The sequence below is a fragment of the Ochotona princeps genome, chromosome X, assembly GCF_030435755.1.
Source record: "Ochotona princeps isolate mOchPri1 chromosome X, mOchPri1.hap1, whole genome shotgun sequence".
NCBI lineage: Eukaryota > Metazoa > Chordata > Mammalia > Lagomorpha > Ochotonidae > Ochotona > Ochotona princeps.
The window spans coordinates 9,827,793-9,843,227 of record NC_080865.1 but is presented as its reverse complement, the minus strand read 5'-3'; the positions used below and the strand labels follow the sequence as shown (position 1 = coordinate 9,843,227).

The 15,435-nt window shown below is 52.6% G+C and overlaps 1 protein-coding gene across 10 annotated transcripts in view; it reads left to right on the top strand.

The window, feature by feature from the left end:
* RBM10 (RNA binding motif protein 10) overlaps positions 1-7,724 on the top strand; it is a 30,532-nt gene extending 22,808 nt beyond the window's left edge. For 7 of the 10 annotated variants that reach the window (XM_004587873.4, XM_058658186.1, XM_004587872.3 and 4 more), the window contains 18 exons: positions 376-462; positions 2,191-2,251; positions 2,398-2,574; positions 2,964-3,124; positions 3,298-3,395; positions 3,484-3,571; positions 4,298-4,484; positions 4,599-4,738; positions 4,848-4,965; positions 5,074-5,165; positions 5,262-5,426; positions 5,943-6,092; positions 6,175-6,240; positions 6,320-6,511; positions 6,606-6,680; positions 6,975-7,081; positions 7,157-7,286; positions 7,383-7,724. In XM_004587873.4, the coding sequence (XP_004587930.2) occupies positions 376-462; positions 2,191-2,251; positions 2,398-2,574; positions 2,964-3,124; positions 3,298-3,395; positions 3,484-3,571; positions 4,298-4,484; positions 4,599-4,738; positions 4,848-4,965; positions 5,074-5,165; positions 5,262-5,426; positions 5,943-6,092; positions 6,175-6,240; positions 6,320-6,511; positions 6,606-6,680; positions 6,975-7,081; positions 7,157-7,286; positions 7,383-7,508 (2,220 nt within the window). In that variant the 3' untranslated portion in view covers positions 7,509-7,724. The remainder of the gene's footprint in view (positions 1-375; positions 463-2,190; positions 2,252-2,397; positions 2,575-2,963; positions 3,125-3,297; positions 3,396-3,483; positions 3,572-4,297; positions 4,485-4,598; positions 4,739-4,847; positions 4,966-5,073; positions 5,166-5,261; positions 5,427-5,942; positions 6,093-6,174; positions 6,241-6,319; positions 6,512-6,605; positions 6,681-6,974; positions 7,082-7,156; positions 7,287-7,382) is intronic. The other 3 variants (XM_058658187.1, XM_058658184.1, XM_058658185.1) reach the window with 2 other exon arrangements.
* Positions 7,725-15,435: the final 7,711 nt, after the last annotated feature.

Below are 15,435 nucleotides of genomic sequence, written 5' to 3'. Positions count from 1 at the left end.
CCCAACTGCCCTCATCCCCAAGTATAGACTGTGTAGTGCTGGCCCTGGGTGTGGCCTGGCAGTGTCAGGGCCGAGTGGGGGTTTCACCCCTCCGTCCGGCAGGCGTCGGTCAGCTGAGCACCGTGTGCCTGGTGGTGTGTGCTCACGTGTGTGCGTGCGTGTGCCCAGCAGAGCAGCAAGCAGCTGCGCCCAAGAGCTGTGGCGCTTTCCCTCCCGGCCTCCCTTCCTTCTTCCCTCCGTCCGTTCTCCGCCCTCCCTCCGTTCCCTGTCCCTCATCCATCCAGCTGAAGGGCTCGCTCACTCTCTTCTCCTGTGCTGAAACGGTGCGTGGGGCACTGCTGCCCAGGCCTCACTGTACTCTGCTTTTTCCTGCAGCACTCCCTCAACATCCTGGGCCAGAAGGTGTCCATGCACTACAGCGACCCCAAACCCAAGATCAATGAGGACTGGCTATGTAATAAGGTACAGGGGCAGTGGGCAGTGGCTGCCAGCGGTGGCAGTGTCTGTGGCAGCCCTTGTCTGGGGCCCCTGGGGAAGTGGGATAACTAATTACTTGCAGCATAGGCACAGCATAGTTTGGAACTCAGACTGGAGTGTCATTCTGGCTAAAATTAGACCATTCCAGCTCTGTGTTCATTCTGATCCAGGTGCTCAGGCTCTTGGCCTGACTTTCCCCAAGGCCAGTGATAGCTCTCTCAGAAGGCTGCTGGGAGGGTTCAGCCATGGTGATAAAGGGATAACACTTGAAACAACACAAAGTGACCCACAGCGAACAGTGTGCACCTCAACTGTTACTATGAAAGAAAAGCACAGAGTACTGTCAGGGCTGCTATCTGGTAACTCAACCTTGAAGGCCACTGACAAAACCACTTCAAGCCTGGGACTGCACGGTAGAAAGTGGGAGTTTGCAGTTACTCCTCTGTGCCATAAGAGGAAGCCTTTGGCTGTGCCTTGCTCCTGTTCACAGAGACCATAGGTGCTACTGTGGCAGTCGATCCGCCCTGAGGCCAGCTTTGTGACTCCATAGCTGTCAGTCCTGAGACCCAGTGGGGAGACCAAGTGCAAGTGGGGACCCATGCCCTCTTCTCAAGAAGCACACTGCCTAGTCAGGGGCATGGCATCTCTTTCTGTTGTTGAAGGTCTAGCAAAGGACGAGTGTCCAGCGCCATCCCTCCTGTGTTTTCAGATGTTTCTTGAGCCAGAGAGGTCTCATGGACTCCTTCTCCCTCCTTTGTCCCTTTGGGCATCAGAGCCTGTTGCATCTGTCACAGAAATGCCCCTTGCCCCCCTCCCCGTGCCACTTCCAACTGCCATTGCCCACCTTCACTCCCTCTCCTGTACCACTCCTAAAAACCAGCTGCAGCTCCAGCCACGCCATTGATTCTCTTGCTCAGAAACCTCCACTTGCAATCAAAGTCAAAGATCTGCCCCGTCCCTGTATCATACTGCCTCCCCTGCGCTGGCTTTTGTTTCTCTCTTCCCCTGCTACACCACCTGTACCAAATGCATTGTTCCTTCTGGCAGGAATCTCTTCCCAGGCAAACTAAAACTTGTGGGCATCTAGATTAGACATTCCTGCTCTGTGCAGCCTTCCCTGACTGTCCCTGGGTGAGCCACCTGTACCCCTTGTCACCCTGTTCTCTGGCAGTCCGTGAAGACTAATCTGCCCCCTCTTTATTGCTACTCTTTGGTCATGATGGAGAGAGCGTGCCCTGTTCACATGGGGTAGAGACTGGCACAAAAACAGCACTTAATACCTGACTGTGGCACAGGGGTAGACTGTGATAGATGCTGGGGAGCCTCTGGGTGCTGAAATAGCCCAGGCAAGTTTGTCAAAAGTGGTGGAAGCTAGTCTTGGACAGAGAGGAGAAGTGAGGGTGGCAAACCTTATGAAACATTGATGGTTTCTGAGCAGAGACAGGAGTTGCAGCAGGAGAAAATTGTCCAAGGGACTGAATGCTAACCCTGAGGAGACAGCAATTGCTGCTGACCCCTGAGCTGGAGAATGGCATTGAGGGCAACTTTGAGACATGGCAAGGCTTGAGCATGCTCCAAAAGGCTCCTGGTGCCCTTAGCTCTAGGCCCATCTTGGGATGTTATTGGGGTCCTTGCGGGAAATCTGGATTCAAGGTTGGAGGGTGCAGTTTGGGAAGCCCTGCCCCCCCTGACAGCCTGGCCTGTGCCTCACAGTGTGGTGTGCAGAACTTCAAACGCCGAGAAAAGTGCTTCAAATGTGGTGTGCCCAAGTCAGGTGAGGTCCGTCTACCTTCCCCACTCCCCAGGACGTGGGGTGAGTAGAAGGGTGAGGGACTAGTGATTGGAGGGTGGTATGAGGAGGAAGGGGAGCCATGCAGCCTCCCCATTTGTCACCAGCCCATGTCTTCCCTCCCCCAACAGAGGCAGAGCAGAAGTTGCCCCTCGGCACCAGGCTGGATCAGCAGACGCTACCACTGGGCGGACGAGAGCTGAGCCAAGGCCTGCTCCCCCTGCCGCAACCCTACCAGGCCCAGGGAGTGCTGGCCTCCCAAGCCCTGTCCCAAGGCTCCGAGCCAAGCTCAGAGAATGCCAATGACAGTGAGTCAGTTGTTCTGCCCTTCTTTCTCCATGTCCCAGGCTGTCAGGGTTGGACCCATCAAGACCAGAGAAACGGTAGTGAGCAGAACATGGGTCTTCACGTGAGTCTGCTGGCCTTTACATGGTAGGGAAGGAGTGACAACAGGCCTGTGATATCAGATGAGCAGGGTGGGGGTTGACGGTCCCACATGGCTTTGGGAAGGTGTTGGAAAGATCTTCAGCAGCTGACCTCGGACCAAGCGAGGACCTTGATGGACAGTGTTCGGGGGCTGCAGCAAGCAAGGGCGCAAGCACTGAGGCCAGAGGACAAGGCACAGCAGGCGAGGCGCTGATAGGGGGCTGAAGCAGAGTGCCAGGGGTGCCCTCTAATGCTGAACCTCTTCCCACAGCCATCATTTTGCGTAACCTGAACCCACATAGCACTATGGACTCCATCCTGGGAGCCCTAGCACCTTATGCGGTGCTGTCTTCCTCCAACGTGCGTGTCATCAAGGACAAGCAAACCCAACTGAACCGAGGCTTCGCTTTTATCCAGCTCTCCACCATCGTGGTGAGGGCGGCACAGTGGGGGGCCGGGCAGCCAGGGTCCCGGCCCCCGGGGGTGGGGAGGAGGGATCCCTCCCCCACCCCCCACCGTGGCCCCAAGCCTGGAAATGGGGCAATGGAGCCGGGGGCCTCCCCGGGCCTGACCCTTCTATCCCTGCCTCCTCTCCACCCACACAGGAGGCTGCTCAGCTGCTGCAGATCCTGCAGGCACTTCACCCACCACTCACCATCGACGGCAAGACCATCAATGTGGAATTTGCCAAGGGTTCTAAGAGGTCAGGGCCCCACCTGTGCCCTGTCCCAGCTTGCCCCAGCTATGTGGAGCCGCCCATCTTAACTTCCAGTCTCCACTGTCCTCCCCAGGGACATGGCCTCTAATGAAGGCAGTCGCATCAATGCCGCCTCTGTGGCCAGCACTGCCATTGCTGCGGCCCAGTGGGCCATCTCACAGGTACTCAGATCCCTGGTCCCTCAGCATCCTGCCACCTAGGCTTTCTCAACTTTACTGTACCCCCTGTTCCAACTGAAAGGCTGGCTTGCTGTCGGCGGATGCAGAACATTCACACTGGCTGGTGTGGGTGCCTTTTACCTTGCTCCCAGCTCTCTAGACCCTGCCTCGTTCTCCTCTTTCCTCACTGCAGTTCCTTCCCAGTCCTCTCCCAGGCTTTCACTTCTAGCACAGCCCTGGGTGCTGCTGTGTTCTACTGGGTGGGGTTTTCCATGTGTGCATATGTGTATGTATACTTTTTGTCCTGGGTTCATACAATGAATTGCATATTTTATATTGATATTGTGTGTGTGTGTGTGTGTGTGTGTGTGTGTGTGTATGTATCAGTGTTTCTGAATAAAAAAGTAATTTGTAAGTAGGTGAAGAAATTGGGAGAAAAAGAATACACTGGAGAATGGTATCTTCCTTGTTGTGACACTCAACACTTGTACTGCTCACAGCAGTAGCAGCCCTTGGAAGCACTTGGGCATGCTTGGAGCTGAAGGGTGTTTTTTTCTTCTTTGGGCTGCTGCCCTATTCTCTTGCAGCCAGTTATCTTAAGGCTGCCTGTTGTAATATCGGGTAGAAACACTGGCTCTATGTGTGGGATAGCTGGCTTCTAGCAGGCTCCCCACCCCCACCTCCTGTGCCCCTTCCTGTTCTAATGAGCCCCTCCCACCTGCCCCTCAGGCCTCCCAGGGTGGGGAGGGTGCCTGGGCCACCCCTGAGGAACCACCGGTCGACTACAGCTACTATCAACAGGATGAGGGCTATGGCGGCAGCCAGGGCACAGAGTCCAACCTCTATGCCCATGGCTATCTCAAGGGCACCAAGGGCCCTGGCATCAGTGGAACCAAAGGAGACCCATCTGGAGCGGGTAAGCCCCAGGATCTCCCTCTGAGCCCATCATGGTAGGTGCCAGTGGGCATGAGATCTGGACACACACACACACACCCATTCTTGGGTGTCCTGTCTCCCTGTGCTCATCCAGGTCCTGAGGCCTCCCTGGAACCTGGGGCAGACTCCATGTCACTGCAGGCTTTCTCCCGTGCCCAGGCTGGTGCCACCCCTGGCCTCTACCCACAATCAGCCGATGCCAGCAGCAGCCAGGGGGCCGTTGCCAACAGCCAGGTGAGTGGGCTGCGGGATATGCCAGGAAGGCAGTTGGGTAGGAGTGGTGTTGGCAGGGATTGAGCTGTGTTTCCCCTGTCTGACCCTTCCCCTCCCCCCCACCGAGCAGTCCTACACCATCATGTCACCCGCTGTACTCAAGACCGAGCTCCAGAGCCCTAACCATCCCAGCTCTACCCTCCCGCCAGCCACCAGCCCCACTACCCAGGAGTCCTACAGCCAGTACCGTGAGTAGCTACAGCGTGTGGGCAGGGCTGGGAGTTATCAGCAAACCTGAAGAGAGTGTGACCATCCTCTCTCCTCTCCTCCCCTCTCTCCTCTCCCCTTTCCCCAAGCTGTGCCTGACGTCTCCACCTACCAGTACGATGAGACATCTGGCTACTACTATGACCCCCAGACCGGCCTCTACTATGACCCCAACTCCCAGGTGATGGAGCAGCCTGGGGAGGGGATGGGGTGGGCAGCTGGCACCCCAGGTCCCTCCTTGCTGAGGACTTTCCTGTCACCCCATCTGCCTCTACAGTATTACTACAATGCTCAGAGCCAGCAGTACCTGTACTGGGATGGGGAGAGGCGGACCTACGTTCCTGCCCTGGAGCAGTCCGCCGATGGGCATAAGGAGACAGGGGCGCCCTCAAAGGAGGGCAAAGAGAAGAAGGAAAAGCACAAGACCAAGACAGCACAGCAGGTGAGCACCGGCAGAGAGGGCTTGCTGTGTCTTTGGATGGGCAGCTGCAGGGTCTGGCTTAGAGAAGGGGGCTGATGAGGGGCGAAGGGGACAGCATTTAGGAGCAAGCACTGAGTGCTCCCTCGCTAACCTGGTAGTGTCCAGATGTTACGGGGAGCACCCAGGGCAATGCGGAAGGTGCCATTGTGTCACGCAGTGTCAGCACACAGGACAGTGTCAGCACCTTGAGGCACCAAGAGGGATCGACAGTGGCAGCTGATGACAGGGAAAGTGAAGAAATTCTGTGTGTGGGGGGGGCGGGCTGCTGATAGTTGATGAAACCGCCATGCTGTGTGAGAGGAACCTGATCAGCAGCTCGCAGCTAGGGGCAGCCCCTTGTGCTGATTTAGAGCAGGGAGGCTTGCTGCTAGCTGGGCCCAGGCTGTGAGGCTTCTGCAAGAGCTGTGGACCACTGTTGGGTGGTCAAAGGGAGGCCCTCCTTCCATATACCAGCCTAACCCTACCCTTCACACCCAGATTGCCAAGGACATGGAACGTTGGGCTCGCAGTCTGAACAAGCAAAAGGAAAACTTCAAAAACAGCTTTCAGCCCATCAGCTCCCTGCGAGATGACGAAAGGCGGGAGTCAGCTACTGCAGATGCTGGCTACGCCATCCTGGAGAAGAAGGTGAGCCGCAGCCCTGGCCTGTGGTACTGCCTTTCCTCCAGGCCCCTCGCGAAGACCCTCCTTGTCTGTTCCCCGCCCTCAGGGAGCGCTCGCCGAGAGACAGCACACGAGCATGGATCTCCCAAAGCTGGCCAGTGACGACCGCCCAGTGAGTTCCCTGGGTAGCTAGGGGCAGGGAATTGTGCCTTGCCCAGGCTGTACCGCCCACCCTCACCTTCCTTTCACAGAGCCCACCACGGGGGCTAGTGGCAGCCTACAGCGGGGAAAGTGACAGTGAGGAGGAACAGGAGCGTGGTGCAGGCCCTGAGCGGGAGGAGAAGCTCACAGACTGGCAGAAGCTGGCCTGTTTGCTCTGCCGGCGCCAGTTCCCCAGCAAAGAGGCACTTATCCGGCACCAGCAGCTCTCTGGACTCCACAAGGTGACTGAGGGGAGGCTGGACAGGGCACCTGGCACCTGGCAAATGGCCCTGCCCGGCCTGGCTGCTTCATCCCTCGTCCTTGTCCCCTTCACAGCAAAACCTTGAGATTCATCGACGGGCCCATTTGTCAGAAAATGAGCTGGAAGCACTAGAGAAGACGGACATGGAGGTGAGGCCTGACCCACTCCTGGGCTCCCATCTCCTCTGTCCTCTTCCAGTTCCCCAGTCTTTGGGCAGCTAGTATTCCAAATTCCTTAGCCAGGTGGGATGGCTTGACTGCATCAGCCATCTCATGTGTCCCTGTGAGGTTCCTTTCCTGCCCAGCCCCACCCCTGGCATCCATGGTGTCTTGATCTGTGGGACCTATTGCTCAGATACCCATGAGAGTTCCCCTCCACCATGCCTATGTTTCCTAAGAAACAGTGTGCAGCTGCACAGCACTCTCACACCCACACACTTTTAGCAAATGAAGTACCGGGACCGCGCAGCCGAACGTAGAGAGAAGTATGGCATCCCTGAGCCTCCAGAGCCCAAGAGGAGGAAGTATGGTGGCATAGCAGCAGCCTCCGTGTAAGTGCCAGGGCCAGGGGGAGGGGGCCTGTGGCTGATCCACCAGCTGCTCAAGCTCTGCTCTCTGCCCCTCAGGGACTTTGAGCAGCCCACTCGGGATGGCCTGGGCAGTGACAATATTGGCAGCCGAATGCTGCAGGCCATGGGCTGGAAAGAGGGCAGCGGCCTGGGCCGCAAGAAGCAGGGCATCGTAACACCCATTGAGGTGAGTTTCCAGTGCTCCCATCCATGCCTGTCCCTCAGACCTTCCCATTGCATCCCCTCATCAGCCTGACAGAGTCAATCTCCCTCCCTCCCACAGGCCCAAACACGGGTGCGGGGATCTGGCTTGGGCGCCCGGGGCAGCTCCTACGGAGTCACTTCCACAGAGTCCTATAAGGAGACACTGCACAAGACAATGGTGACCCGCTTCAATGAGGCCCAGTGAGCCGCTGCAAGAGCAACTTATCATGTTATTGAATTTCCATCCTTGGCTGGGGGGGTAATGAAATGTTGGGTGGTCAGAGGGAGACCCTGCTTCCATGTACCAGCCTATCCCCCAGCCAGAGCAGCCCTGACCAAATCAAACTTGGAGTTGGTGACTTTTGTTGGAGAATTGGGCTGGGATCATGTCCTTTTTGTAATAAAACTTGAAAAGTCTGCATCCTGTGGCTCTTCTTTCTCATACCCTCACATCACTGTAGTTTCTACAGAACCATGGGCACAGACAGATGGACAGGGAGGGGGTTTGGCACTGCAGGTTCAGCTGCCACTTTGGGAGTCAGCTTTCCATATCAGAACATCTGGGAGGAAGCCCTCCTCTGCTTTCTGTCAAGCTTCCTGCTCAGGTGTCTGCTGCGAGGCTGCAGATGATGGCCCAAGTACTTGGGCCCCTGCCACCCATGTGGGAGACTATGCCCGGATCTGGGGATGGCATCCTCAGTATTTCCATAAAGAAAACAAGTATTCAGGCGCCAGTCATCCCAGGGACAGGCTGATGACTGGAAGGGGAGAGAGGAAAGGACCAGCCTGCAAGCCCCAGGTCCCTGGGGGTCGGTTGGGGAATCATTCCCATCACTTCACATGCCCATCACCCACAGAGATTGCCACAATACCATGCCACAGCCTCTGCTCTGCAGGCTGTGATTCCCCAAGCAAGTGTTGTAGCTGCCCTTTTCCAGAAGTCAGCGGGCTGGCCTGTGAAATGGGACCAGGAACCCACATATCCATGCTTATAGGATGAGGGTTAGTAGCCTCCACCCCACCCTGTTCATTATATGTTGTGACATGACCTTGCGTCAGTTGTGGGAAGTGGAGTTAAGCTGGGGAGTCCCAGAGGTGGGATGGTGCTGATCTGTGTGGGAGTATTGCCCAGTGAAGAGAAACAAGAGGAAATAGATATCAAAAGAGACGACCTGCCAAGGCACTACCCCACGTGCCACTCCCAGAATCTTATAACAAGAAGCCTTCAGAACCTTCATATGTTACTGGTGGTATTAGAAAATGGTACCACCCCTGGAAAACTGCCTGTTTCCTGTGGAGTTCAACACACTCACCCCCAGGACCCAGAAATTCTCCTAAACATTTAGCCAAAATAAATGAAAAGGTGTCTTTCAACAGTTGTGGGACTGGTAGGTGCTGTGATGTAGAAAATCTGTCTCCCTTCCATCCACCATCACTCTGCCTTTCAAATAAATTTTTTTAAAAGATTTATTTATTTTTATTACAAAGTCAGATAAACAGAGAATGAGAAACAGAGGAAGATCTTCCGTCCGATGATTCACTCCTCGAGTGAGCTGCAACGGCTAGTGCTGCACCGATCCGAAGCCGGGAACCAGGAACCTCTTCCAGGTCTCCCACGCGGGTGCAGGGTCCCAAAGCTTTGGGTAGAAGATGGCTGAAAATCTTGGGACCCAGCACTGGCACAGGAGACCTGGAAGAAGTTCCTGGCTCCTGGCTCCAGACTGGCTCATCTCTGCTCGTTGCACCTTTTGACGGAGGGAACCAACAGACGGAAGATCTTTCTGTCTTTCCTCTCTCTAAATCTGATGTGCCTTTCCAGTAAGAATAAATGATTTTTATGGAAAGGCAGATTTTACAGAGGGAAGGGAGAAAGAGAGCTCTTCCGTTGACTGGTTCACACCCCACGGGCAGAGCTGAACGGATCCAAAGCCAGGAGCCTTTTCCAAGTCTCCCATGTGAGTGCAGGGTCCCAAGGCTTTGGGCCATCCTCAACTGCTTTCCCAGGCCACAAGCAGGGAGCTGGAAGGGAAGTGGAGCAGCCAGAGTACGAACTGGCACCTATATGGGATCCTGGCAAGTGCAAGGTTAGGATTTTAGCTGCTACGCTACAGCGCTGGGTCCCAAAAGAAATAATTTTCAAAAATCTTTTTTTTTTTATTTTTTAAAGATTTTATTTAGTTTATTTACAAAGTCAGATATACAGAGAGGAGGAGAGACAGAGAGAAAGATCTTCCGTCTGATCGGCCGGTGCGCGCCGATCCGAAGCCGGGAACCAGGAACCTCTTCCCACTCTCCCACATGGGTGCAGGGTCCCAATGCATTGGGCCGTCCTCGGCTGCTTTCCCAGGCCACAAGCAGGGAGCTGGATGGGAAGTGGAGCTGCCAGGGTTAGAACCGGCGCCATATGAGATCCCAGGGCGTTCAAGGCAAGGACTTTAGCCGCAAGGCCACGGCGCCAGGCCCTTTTAAAAATCTTTTATTTTGTTTTGAGAGGTGGAAAAACAGACACCAATGCCCCTGTCAGCTGACTCGTTCTTCAGATGCCTACAATGTGGCCTCGGCTGGAGTCATGGACCTGGCTGGAACAGGCCAAGGCCAGGTTTTCAGAACTCAGTCCAGGTCTTCCACATGTGTGCCAGGAATACAGGTTATCTGAACTGTCATGCTGTTTCCCAGGGTCTATATTAGCTTAATCTGGAGTCAGAAGCTGTAGTGCTGTGTATTGAACCAAGGTACTTTACTTTTAAAAATATATTTTTAAAGATTCACTTTTTTTTTTTAAATTGGAAATTCAGATACACAGAGAGGAGGAGAGGCAGAGAAGAAGATCTTCTGTCTGATGATTCACTCCCCAAGCAGCCACAACAGCTGGTGTTATGCCAATCCAAAGCCAGGAGCCAGGAACTTTTTCCAAGTCTCCCACGCGGGTGCAATGTCCCAGGGCTTTGGGCTGTCTCCACTGCTTTCTCAGGCCGCAGGCAGGGAGCTGGATGGGAAGTGGAGCAGCCGGGATTAGAACTGGCACCCATATGGGATCCTGGCACATGCAAGGCGAGGACTTCAGCTGCTAGGCTACTGTGCTGGACCCTTAATGTGTGCTTTTTAAGATATCAAGAGAGACAGAAAAGAGAGAGAGGCCCCGTCCACTGGTTCCTTCTCCAAATTGCCTAAAATGACTGGGGCCGGGCTGGGGCGGGAGAAGGAGGAAGAGCTGGGATGCAATCCAAGTCTTGCAAGTGTGTGGCAAGAACCCGATCACTTTGGCTATCACCTGCTGCCTCCCAGAGCCTGCGTTAGCAGGAAACTGGAATTTTGAGCAGAGCCAAGATTGATATCCAAGCACTACGATATGGGATGCAGGCATCCCCAGTGACATTTGACCACTGAGCCAAATGCCTACCCAACAACAGAGCTTTCGAAAATAAAAGGCCAGTGTTGTGGCACAGCAAGTTAAGCCACTGCTTCCAATGCTGGCATCCCCATATGAGCACCAGGCTGAATGCCAACTATTCCACTTCTGATCCAGCTTCCTGTTAATACAACTGGAAAAACAGAGGAAGATGGTTCAAGTGCTTGGGCCGCTGCCACCCAGGAGTTCCTGGCTTTTGGCTTCAGCCTGGTCCAAGCCCAGCCGTTAGGGCTATTTGGGGAGTGGTGAAGTAGTGGATGGAAGAGCTCTGTGCCTTTAAAATTAGTTAACTAAAATTTAAAAGTTTTCCTTTCTGTGCCAAAAGCATGGGGAGGGGCAGGTGCTTCTTACATGTGCCTTCTGTCAAACTCCCAAGGAACACGAATACTTAATTCCCATCTAAATACTCAAAAAAATACTCAAAATAGTAGTAAATACTCAAAAAAAAAAAAAAAAAAAAAAGGAGGGAAACCTGGTGCTATGACTCAATGGCTCAATTCTCACCTTGCAAGCACTGGGATTCCACATGGGTGTTGGTTCTCATCCTGGAGACTCCACTTCCCATCCAGCTCCCTGCTTGTGGCCTGGGAAAGCAATTGAAGACAGTACAAAGCCTTGGGACCCTGCACCTGCATAGGAGACCAAGAAGAAGCTCCTGGCTCCTGGCTTCAGATCGGCTCAGCTCCCGGTGTTGCGGCCACTTGGGGAGTGAGCCAGTGGATGGAAGATTTTTCTCTTTGTCTCTCCTTTCTGTAAATCTGGTCTGCTTTTCCAATAGAAATAAAGAAATCTTAAATACTAAAAATGAATTTTAAAATGTCTATGGCATGAAGCAGAAGAGTAAAAACAGGAAAAAAACCATGCCCATTTCACTTATAGATACCTTTAAAAGATTAGCAATGGAATTTAAAAATCTATGGATGGTAAAACTTGTGGATTATGTGTAAGACCCAGAGGAACCTCCTGGCTTCTGGCTTCAGATAGGCTCAGCTCCAGTCGTTGTGGCTGCTTGGGGAGTGAATCAATGGATGGAAGATCTTCCTTTCTGTCTCTCCTCTTCTCTGTATATCTGACTTTCCAATATTAATAAAATAAATCTTTATAAAAGAAAAAGAATAAAATGTTTTTATTGGAAAGGCAGACCTAGAGAGAGAAGGAGAAACGGAGAGAAAGATCTTCCATCTGTTGGCTCACTCGCCAAAGGTCCACAGCAGTCAGAGCAGAGCTGATCCAAAGCCAAGGAGCCAGGAACCTCTTCCGGGTCTCCTACATAGGTGCAGGGTCCTAAGGCTTTGGGCCATCCTCTGCTGCCTTCCTAGGCCAAGAGCAGGAAACTGGATGGGAAGTAGAGCATCCAGGACAAGAACCGGTGCCCATGAGGGATCCCAGCGTATACAAGGTGAGGATTTAACCACTAGGCTACATGCACACTTCTTTGTCTACATTGTTTTTCCAACCCAAATGCCCTTCCCCTTCCCCGTGAAAGTCCAGATCCTGCCTCAATTACTCTCAGTTGGAGACAATCAGGTCTTCTGAAAAGAACTCAGCCACAGCCATGGCTTTGGTCATCATCTCTCAAGCAACCCCAAACCCCCTCTCCAAGGTTGACCTCCCTAGCGCCTCTAAATTTCAGACCCAGCCATCCACTGTTTCCTCTCTGATTGGAATTCTCTGACAAGCATCTCACCTGTAACAGCGTTAAAACCCGACTCCTATGCTCAACCCCCACCTGCTCTTAATGTCGTCCATGGGTAAGGAAGCCATCCTTGCAACTGCTCAGGCTGGAAGCCCCAGGGATCAGTCGTGACTCCCCAGTGTTTCCCATGCCCCAGGCCTGATCTCTCTACTCATCTTCAAAATCAATCTGGAATTGAATCCCTCCTTAACGGCTTTCATCTCCTTGATCGGAACCGCCATCATCACTCGGACCCGGCAAGAGCCTCTCTGCTGGGTTGTCTGTCTTCACCCTTTTCCTCTGAACTCTCCAGGCACTTCAGTATTAAAGGTAAGTTTCTCAGCCTCCTGGCTATTCCACAAGACTCATCCATATTTAGACTACCACGGTGTTAATAATTTTCGAAATGTATTTATTGGGCAGGGTAAAAGAATTATTTTTATTGGAAAGGCAGATTTACAGAGGAGAGACAGGGATCTTCCATTCACTGGCTCACTCCCCAAATGGCCAGAGCTGAGCCAATCCGAAGCCAGCGGTCAGGAACCTCTTCAAAGTCTTCCATGTATATGCAGAGGCCGAAGAGTCTGGGTCATCCTCCCATGCCTTCTCAGGCCATAAGTAGGGAGCTGGAATTGAAGCGAAACAGCCAGGACTTGAACCAGCACCCATACAGGATGTCGGCACTTGAAGGAGCCGTGGTACCAGCTCCTACAATTGTTTACTATGGTGTGAAAATTTAGGACATATCCTATAGATTTATAGACATTATTATGATATTACATAGCTACAATCCATATTTCAGTGTCTGCTTCTGAGCCACTTCCCTCCCTACTGACGCACCTGGGAGGGCAGCGGATAATGACTCAAGTGCTTGGGTCTCTGCCACTCACATGGGAGACCAGAATGAGTTCCAGGTGCAGCCATTTATTTCTTTTTAAAGATTTATTTATTTTTATTGGAAAGTCAGATACACAGAGAGGAGGAGAGACAGAGAGGAAGATCTTCCGTCCGATGGTTCACTTCCGCAACAGCCAGTGTTGAGCCAATCTGAAGCCAGGAGCCAGAAACTTCCTCCAGGTCTCCCACGCAGGTGCAGGGTCCCAAGGCTTTGGACTGTCTTCAATTGCTTTCCCAGGCCACAAGCAGGGAGCTGGATGGGAAGTGGAGCTGCCGGGATTAGAACTGGTGCCCATATGGGATCCCGGCACATTCAAGGCAAGGACTTTAGCTGCTAGGCCACCGTGCCCGGCCCCAGCTGCAGCCATTTAAAAGAGTGAACCAGCAGGTACAAGATTTTTTTCTGTTTTTCCTTGTCTCTGTCAGTTACTATGCATTTCAAATACGTACATAAATAAATGCCTACATATATTTTTGAAAGGTTTATTTTTATTTGAAAAGTAGATTTTACAGAGAGAAGGAGAGATAGAGACAGAAGGTCTTCTACTCGCTGGTTCATTTCTTCAAATGGTTGTTACAGCTACAGCTCAGAGCTAGGAGTTACCTCCAGGTATTCCACGTGTGTGCAGAGTCCCAAGGGCTTGGGCCATCCTCAGCTGCTTTCACAGGTGATAAATAGGGAGCTGCATCAGAACTGGAGCAGCTGAGACGAGAACTGACACCCATATAGGATACTGGCACTGGGAGGTATAGGATTAGCTTGCTATACCACCGCACCACTCCCCAATGCATTCATATATATTTTAAAATTTTTACTTATATTTATTGGAAAGTCAGATATACAGAGGGGAGGAGAGACAGAGAGGAAGATCTTCTGTCTGATGATTCATTCCCCAAGCAGCCGAAAGGGCTGGAGCTAAGCCAATCCTAAGCCAGAGCCAGGAACTTCTTCCAGGTCTCCCACCTGGGTGCAGGGTCCCAAAGCGTTGGGCTGCCCTCTACAGGCAGGGAGCTGGATGGGAAGTGGGGCTGCTGGGATTAGAACCAGCGCGCATGTGGGATCACAGGCGTGTTAGGCAAGGACTTTAACCACTACGCTATAGCGCCGGGCCCAATGCATCCATATTTTTATTTATTTTTTAAAAGATTTATTTTTATTATAAAGTCAGATATACAGAGAGGAGAAGAGACAGAGAGGAAGATCTTCCGTCCGATGATTCACTCCTCAAGTGAGCTCAATGGCCGGTGCTGCGTCTATCCAAAGCCGGGAACCAGCAACCTCTTCCCACTCTCCCACGCGGGTGCAGGGTCCCAACGCATTGGGTCAAACTTGACTGCTTTCCCAGGCCACAAGCAGGGAGCTGGGTGGGAAGTGGAGCCGCCAGGATCAGAACCGGTTCCCATATGGGATCCCGGTGCGTGCAAGGCGAGGACCTTAGCCGCCAGGCCACGCCGCCGGGCCCTCAATGCATCCATATTTTTAAAAGAAAAGAAATAAAAAGCAAGGATTCCCATCCTTAAGTCACGTACAACTAAGCACATTTCATATCCTTAATTATACAATACAAATATTCCCCTATGAGCATATCGATATTTATTGACATCATACACACATTTGTTATCACATAGGAGTTGTAGTCTTTATTTCATATGCTTGTTTATACGTGATTTATATATTATAGTCACAGATATCTATTGTAACACATGTGTAAATGTGAGACGATAATTTTTACTTATTTACTATGTTTATAGTCTACCGCTGGCGCTGGAAGGTCAGTAGCCTAGCTGGTTCCTGGGTCACATCTAAAATGTTAAATGGCCAAACTTCCTTGGTTACCTGAGCCTCAGTCTTCCCATCTGTAGGATGGATACGTCTGTCCAGCCGGGGCACCTCAACGTTCCATTCTCTGTTTCCATCTCCTCAGAGCAGGGCTCTAGGAGGTCCCCTATCCCAGGCTAAATTTTTTTCATTCGCCGGGCGCTGATGCCCACCACGTGCACCAAGAACTAGCCAGGGAGGACTACCAACCCCAGCATGCCTCGCGCATCGGGGACGTACCACAGTCTATGGGGGTATTTGGAACTGAAACGAGTGCCAGCCGGGCGGGAGTGGCGGCGCTCTCCCCTCTTGCAAGGCATGTGTGGTATGTC